At 42.6% G+C, this 8,108-nt stretch overlaps 1 protein-coding gene across 2 annotated transcripts; it reads left to right on the top strand.

Moving 5' to 3' along the window:
• Nucleotides 1–288: 288 nt before the first annotated feature.
• On the top strand, nt 289–5,503 carry lg08h7orf25 (linkage group 08 C7orf25 homolog). 2 transcript variants are annotated; one of them, XM_046358200.1, is made up of 3 exons: nt 289–406; nt 3,131–3,368; nt 3,796–5,503. In XM_046358200.1, exons 2-3 carry the CDS (start codon nt 3,147–3,149, stop codon nt 4,903–4,905), a joined length of 1,332 nt encoding a protein of 443 aa, XP_046214156.1. In that variant the 5' UTR covers nt 289–406; nt 3,131–3,146; the 3' UTR covers nt 4,906–5,503. The 2 variants fall into 2 exon arrangements, with proteins under 2 accessions (XP_046214156.1, XP_046214155.1); XM_046358199.1 differs by having other exon boundaries at nt 341–458.
• Nucleotides 5,504–8,108: the final 2,605 nt, after the last annotated feature.

Raw genomic sequence — 8,108 nt, 5'->3', positions numbered from 1 at the left:
CCATAGGGTTTGTTCAACGGAACCATGGCAGAGTCAGTGCCTACAAAAAGACAACATTACTATTACTCTCAATTGTGGTCATGGTTAGAAGGGAACCAGATGTCTGCTGTGTGTTGAATTGTGTAGTTGTGATGTTTAAAAAAAAAATCATTTTCAAAGAGAGGCTGAATTTTCGGTGCAAATAGCACATAACATTGATGAAAAGGTGTTCACTTGTGATTTGTAGATTCAAATAAAGTAAGCCTAGTTTAAATGGTGTGAGAGTAGACCTACTTCAACTCCAAGGTAGATGGCGACAGAGGTATTTTTCCCCCACTGCATTCTGCTTGATATGAGCAGAGCGCGACCACCGACCAGACAGCTGAGAGAGGCGGACAAGCACCGTCACCGGGCTACACGTATCAAGGTAGCTGCAACGCAGCATAGTAATTTACCGGCTCTTTTTTGTTGAGTTGACCGTAAGTGTTTTTGAATACTTATGATACATTTTCATACTGTGCGGTGTTTCGTTTTGTTAAAATTAAAACCCAAACATAATCTCAATTTGACAGTGACACTACAGTCGGTTAGTGTAAGCAAACTTTAGCTATAGCTAGGTAGCTAGCTGGTTAATGTTGCTAATGAAAGCATATGTTAGCTACCGACAACCACTAGTAAACGGGAAAAACGAACGAGATACTAGTTGTTAGCATGTTGTAAGGGCGTTTTTTTTGTTTTGTTGTTTTTTGATAAAACACATAGCTGACCTGTAATAACGGGCTTCTACTCAACTGATGTTAATTTGTTGCAAAGTTAGCTGTGTCACAGGCGGTGCATCGGGGAAAACATTCCGTATAGGAACAAAGAACTCCGCAAGCAACTGGTGCTCTAGTACTAAAACTACAGTGTCTTCAGAAAGTATTGACACATTTTTTTTTATACACATTTTTGTTATGTTAACAGTCTGAATTTGAAAATGTTTAAAATTAATTCATTATTTTTTTGGGGGGTGACTGCCTTCACACATCCCTATAATGTCAAAGTGGAATTATGTTTGTTTTCAACCCCTTTTATTAATTGCGAAAATAAATCTGTTCCAGAGTTAAATAAGTGCATAACAAGTTTCATAATAAGTTGCATGGACTGTGTGCAATAATAGTCTAACATGATTTTTGAATGACTACCTCCATCTCTGCACCCTACCACATAAAAATAATTGTAAGGTCCCTCAGTCGAGCAGTGAATTTCATACACAGATTCAACCACAAAGACCAGGGAGGTTTTCCAATGCCTCGGTAGATGGGTAAAACATAAAAAGCAGACATTGAATATCCCTTTTGAGCAGTTAATTACACTTTGTAGTGACTGGGTGTATAGATACACCATCCACAAAGACACAGGCGTCCTTTCTAACTCTGTCGCCGGAGAGGAATGATTTCACCATGAGGCCAATGGTGACTTTAAAACTAGTTAGTTTAAAATTGCTGTGATGGGAGAAAACAGGATGAATCAAGAACATTGTAGTCACTCAACAATGCTAAACTAAATGACAAATATTCCAAAAACATGCATCCTGTTTGCAACAAAGCACTAAAGTAAAACTGCAAAAAATGTGGCAAAGCAATGCACTTTTTGTCCTGAATACAAAGTGTTATGTTTGGGGAAAATCCAATCCAACAGATTAGAGTACCACTCCATATTTTCAAGCATAGTGGTGGCTGCATCATGTTATGGGTATCCTTGTAATTGATAAGGACTGGAGTTTCAGGATAAAAAAAAAGAAACAGAATGGGGCTAGGCACAGGCAAATTCCTAGAGGGAAAACCTGGTTCAGTCTGCTTTCCACCAGACACTCTGAGATGAATTCCCATTTTAGCTGTACAGTAACCTAAAAGAAGTCCATATCTACACTGGAGTTGCTTACCAAGAAGACAGGGAAAGTTCCTGAGTGACCCGAGTTAGTTTTGACTTAAATATACTTGAAAAAAGTATATGGAAAGACCTGAAAATGGTTGTCTAGCAATGATCAACAATTAATTTGACAACTTGAAAACTTCTGAAAGAAATTATGGGTAAATGTAGCAAAATCCAGGTGTGGAAACCTCAGATTTACCCCAAAAAGACTCAAGCTGTAATCGCTGCCAAAGGTTATTTTCTAAAGTATTGACTGAGGGGTATGAATACTTATGTAAAGGAGATTTGTGTTTCCATCTCAATAGATTTGAAAACATTTCTAAACATGTTTGCACTTTGTGTGACAATATCGATTTAAATCAATTTTGAATCCAGAATGTGGAACAAGTCAAAGGATGTGAATACTTGCTTCTACACCTGCATTGCTTGGTTCCTCTCTAGGTTTCCTCCTAGGTTCTGGCCTTCCTAGGTTCTGGCCTTTCTAGGGAGTTTTTCCTAGCCAACGTGCTTCTACACCTGCATTGCTTGGTTCCTCTCTAGGTTTCTTCCTAGGTTCTGGCCTTTCTAGGGAGTTTTTCCTAGCCAACGTGCTTCTACACCTGCATTGCATGCTGTTTGGGGTTTAGGGCTGGGTTTCTGTACAGCACTTTGAGATATCAGCTGATGTACGAACGGCTATATAAATACATTTTGTTTTGATTCAAATTCTTTCTGAAGGCATTTTATCTAAGACAACTGGCAATCTGCTGCACGCTGTAAATTATTCTCTTACAAATAATTATTACAAATAATAATAATAATAATAATACGGTTTGGATACTGATGTGTTTACTCGCCCACACCCAGTTGGAATTCCGTCTCTGTTTGACTCGTTTACAATTAAGTTCTGAAAGAGCCACGTGTGATTCTAACACTCACTAGTGTTATTGTGTAAATTGACATAGCCCAATATGGAGTTTGTTGATTGATTTTTGAATGTTCCTTCCCATGCTGAAACAAATGGTATATTCAGGCGCTTTGGTTAAATTGAATGTGGAGTAAGGATAGACGTTGTAGTTTGTGTTGATGCACAAAAATGATTGTGTCGTTGATCGTATCATGTTTTTGAAATCCAATGGTTGTGTTTAGTTTTTTCACATTTACTACATTTACAGATCAATGCAGAGTCAAAGTGATGCTATTGGTGGCGTAAGCAACCACCCTAGTGTGTGAGTCTATCCTTGGTCTGTCTCTTCAGGAATAATGCACCAAAGATGGCCGCCACACACTCCATGCTGCAGGAGCGTATCCAGGTGGCCCAAGAGCTGCTCAAGCGCGTGGACCAGCTCTGTGCGAGGCAGGTGCGCGATGTGGAGGGCCGGGCCAAGCTCTGCAGCAAGCTGCGAGCCGAGCTCAAGTTCCTAACCAAGGTGGAGGCGGGCAAGGTGCTCATCAAGGAGTCCCACCTGCAGAGCACCAACCTCACGCACCTGAAGGTGGGTCTTGTTTATAATATTGAATGTATTTTCCAATTGAATTGTGTTGAAAAGGTTCCTATTTTTTAGAGTGCCCAATGGACAGTTAGTCTTGCTCTATAGCTGTCCATTGTTTTACCCATCTGACAACGAGGACCATATTGTAAATATGTTGGTTGACTTTTTGGTTTAATCTTCACTGGTTTTTACTGTCTATTGTTGTATTCATAATATAATATATGCCATTTAGCAGACGCTTTTATCCAAAGCGACTTACAGTCATGTGTGCATACATTCTACGTATGGGTGGTCCCGGGGATCGAACCCACTACCCTGGCGTTACAAGCGCCATGCTCTACCAACTGAGCTACAGAAGGACCACATTAAGGATTCACATTAACTCGTATTTGTTTTTGTAAATCTTTCCAATAAATCTATATGAAAACAGGCCATTGTGGAGTCGGCGGAGTCACTGGAGGTGGTGGTGAGCGTGCTGCATGTGTTCGCCTACGAGGACGCCGGCGGCACCAAGCAGACGCTGGTGGTGGACGTGGTGGCCAACGGCGGGCACACCTGGGTCAAGGCTATTGGGCGCAAGGCAGAGGCACTGCACAACATCTGGCAGGGTCGGGGCCAGTACGGCGACAAGAGTGTGGTGGAGCAAGCTGAGGACTTCCTGCAGGCCAGCCGCCAGCAGCCTGTGCAGTACAGCAACCCGCACATTATCTTTGCCTTCTACAATGGCGTCTCCAGCCCAATGGCCGACCGCCTGAGCGAGATTGGCATCTCGGTGCGCGGGGACATCGTGGCTGTAAACTTGGTGATGGCGGAGGAGGAAGGAAGCGAGGAGGAAGAGGGGGAGGGAGCAAACAAGGAGGGTATGGAACACTGCTACGAAGAGGAAGAGCGAGAAGGCAAGGCAGCGGAAGAAGATGAGGACGTTGAAAACTTTGTCGAAGAAGAAGACGACGCAGAAGATGTCGAGCACACGCGAGTTGACCGCGACACCATCGTGGCCAGCCTGGCATTCCCCACCGAGGTCAAGGTAGATGTGTGCCGGCGGGCCAACCTGGACATCACTACACTCATCACGTACGTGTCATCACTGAGCCACGGCCGCTGCCGCTTGGCCTTCAAGGAGCAGGTGCTGACTGAGCAGGCAGCCCAGGAGTGTCAGGACAAGGTCCTCCCTCGCCTCCAGGAGTTCATGGCTGGCAAGGAGCTGTACGCGTGCCAGTCGGCCGTAAACGACTTCCGCGTCATCCTGGACACGCTCGGCGGCCCCGGCGAGAAGGCGCGCGCCGATGAGCTGCTGAGGCGGCTACGGGTGGTACCCGACCAGCCGTCGGAGCGCACCCAGCGCCTCACTGCCAGCTCCAAGGTGAACCCCCGCTCGCTCATGATTTTCGGCACGGGCGACACACTACGGGCAGTCACAATGACTGCGAACAGTGGCTTTGTGAGGGCGGCGGCCAATCAGGGCGTGCGGTATAGCGTGTTCATCCACCAACCGCGCGCCTTGACGGAGGGCAAGGAGTGGAGGGCCACGCCCATATGAGAGAGGGAGAACTAACACCCCCACAAGGGAAGGAAGAAGAAGACCGATGATGAGCGAAGGGCTCCGACAGCGAACAGGAAGGAGAAAATTAAGCAAGGAGACAATGTTTGTGGAATGTACCACTGAACAGACGTTAATTAAAGGGGTGTGGAATATACCACTGAAGAGTAATTAAATGGGTTGGGTGACTGCCAGAACAGTGAACTCTTCTTTTTCTTTTTTGGGGGGCAGGGAGGGGAGGGACACAAAATATATATCACAGCTTTTTGCTATGTGTCACTGAAATGTAAAGGCATTGTGCTCAGTTGAAAAACCACTACTGGTTTAGTTTAACACGCAGTCGGTACAGGAGCGTTCTTTTTGCAACAACTGCAGACATTGGTGATAGTTGTTGTGTAGCCTATACTGTATATGCAAAAATAGTTATTGATATGATGAAATATCAGCCTATTGTATTTTAGGGCAATTAAAAAATAAATAAAAAAACGGCTTTGGCCCAATGTGCTGAGGGTGAAGTATATTTTGTTTTCTTGTATTGCAAGTCTGAATTACATGTGAATAAAGCATCTCTAAAAAAAATGTAGACATGCAATTTTATTGAATTAATTATTATGAATTAATTATTTCATTAAACATTTTGTGTGCGGCTCTAAACTGCTCCAATGACCATGGCGCTTCATTGTAGTCATGTGAGACCAGTGCAGAATTTACAGTACTTTTTAATCCAATGAACCAAAATCAAAAGTCAGTATCTGGTGTATCAACAGTATCTGGCCACCAACTGCATTAAGTACTGCAGTGCATCTCATGGACTGCACCCGATTTGCCAGTTCTTGCTGTGGGATGTTACCCCACTCTTCCACCAAAGCACCTGCAAGTTCCTGGACATTTCTGGGAAGAATGGCCCTCGCCCTCCGATCCAACATCCTAGATGTGCTCAATGAGATTGAGATCCGGGCTCTTCTCTGGCCATAGCAGAACACTGACATTCCTGTCTTGCAGGAAGTCACGTACAGAACAAGCAGTATGGTTGGTGGCATTGTCATGCTGGAGGGTCATGTCAAGATGAGCCTGCAGGAAGGGTACCTCATGAGGGAGGAGGATGTCTTCCCTGTAACACACAGCGTTGAGATTGCCTGCAATGACAACAAGCTCAGTCCGATGTGACACCCCAGACCATGACGGACCCTCCACCTGCAAATCAATCCCGCTCCAGAGTACAGGCCTCATTCCTTCGACGACAAACGCAAATCCAACCATCACCCCCTGGTGAGAAGCGGTCTGAATATGTTCCGAATGCTTAATCTACTTGCTTTTGAGGAGGAAATGTTTTGTCTTGTCAATATTTTTGGGGATATGTTTGGAAAGGGGGCATATTTTTCCCAGGTGGTATCTTTTAGGTTCGTTTGAAATGGTCAAGTGCTAATATTGAAATATTGCCGCTTGTTCAGCTGAGGGGTATACTACAAAACGGGATCATTGAGTTAGCCAGCAAACTTTCCTAAATGGTCTGTAATAACACTTTTGTATTTATTTAGGAAGGATGGCTTGAAATGGGCATGGTCTAATTCACTCATCAACCAAAAACACATCTAAGTTTAGCTTTCTGTTTGTTAATCGAAGTTCGCTGGCTCACTCATAAATCCAGCTTTATACTATACACATCTGAGATGTAACATGAGGCTAGATCAACTGTCCAATGGGATAAGGCTACGTGTACAGTGTTATGAGTATCTGTGTTACAGGTTATAATGTGTCCGTTTGAAAGGAATTATGCCACATTCAAAACAACTGGAAAAATACGAGGTGTAATCATGACGTCAGTAATCTTCAGGTCGGAAAGTCTGAGCTCTTTCCAGAGGCCCAAGTTGGACCCCCCCCCCCCCCCCACACACACACACACACATTTTGTCATTGTGCAAATGTTTCTTCTCACATGATGATATGGAGGGTCAAGGGAAAAGATGTCATACTCAATGGTCATACTGTTATCTGTAGCTACATTAAGCTCGTAGAATTACCGTATGACATCACCACAGTCCTGTGTGGCTCAGTTGGTAGAGCATGGTGCACTGAATATTGACTATAAATGTGATGTGGAATGAAGGAGACCGTTTTGCATTTGTTTTTGGCCTGTATTTATAGTATAATTTATTGTATTGACATACAGAATTTTGTTAACATTTTTTATTTATTTAGGGCCGGTTGTACTATTTAATGGTTTTCATATAATGATTTATTTCAGAAATTCTGACATAAAGATGTATATTTAATTAAACTGCTAATAATACTAGGTACAGTTCATATTCACAAATGCAAATGGTCTAATTCATAACCTAACTTTTTTCACTTTAGAAATTATTTTAAACATGACACTACTTTAACTAAAATGAAAAACAAAAAGCCAATCAAAACGTGTTGTATTATTAATGAATATAATTTGTTTGTTTAGGATTCCTGGCAATGTAAATAGTTTGTATGTATGCTTGTTTGCATGTGACTATTCGTCTTTTGTTTGTTGATATTTGTTAATAAAAAATAAAAAGTAGAGCATGGTGCTTGCAATTGGGTTGTGGGTACGATTCCCACGGATGACCAGTATGACAATGTATGCACTCACTATTGTAAGTTACTCTGGATAGACGCTCGTGCGCTCGTGCGTCTGCTAAATGACTAACATGTAAATGTTGAAATCATCATTAGTTGTTGGGAGTAATGACGTGTATATAAACCCTGGATTGCTGATGCTATGTATTGGCCAATGAGAGGCTTTGAAGCCTCTGGTCGGTGATATTGACACTCCCCAGAACAAACTGTCTGTCCTCCGTAAAAAAAATAATGATATTCTACAGATTGAGAGTTTAATAGTCACAGGGTGGCAGGTGTGATTGCAGGGTACAGAGAAAATCTTAGGCTCTGACTTCCATTTTTTTTAAAGGCACAGTATTTCAAATGTTTAAGGGACAAAATAGCACGTATTGAAGTATTCTTTGTAACAGTCCTTTATAAAATTATATTTAAGTAAACATTTTTTTTTTGCTCACATATCATTTAAAAGTATGCATCGCGTGTCTGTCATATAATAAACGTGGCAAAAATAAAATGTAGACAAATGCATTTATTGCTTCCAAAATAGTATTTAAAGTGGTGGGAGTGCCAAGATGGAGGCACGGTGGCTTCAAAGCATCGTCCCGTCAGTCAAG

Source organism: Oncorhynchus gorbuscha, linkage group LG08 (assembly GCF_021184085.1).
Source record: "Oncorhynchus gorbuscha isolate QuinsamMale2020 ecotype Even-year linkage group LG08, OgorEven_v1.0, whole genome shotgun sequence".
In the NCBI taxonomy this organism is placed as follows: Eukaryota; Metazoa; Chordata; class Actinopteri; order Salmoniformes; family Salmonidae; genus Oncorhynchus; species Oncorhynchus gorbuscha.
Note: the sequence above shows the minus strand (reverse complement) of the source record. Positions and strands in the feature narration are given on the sequence as shown.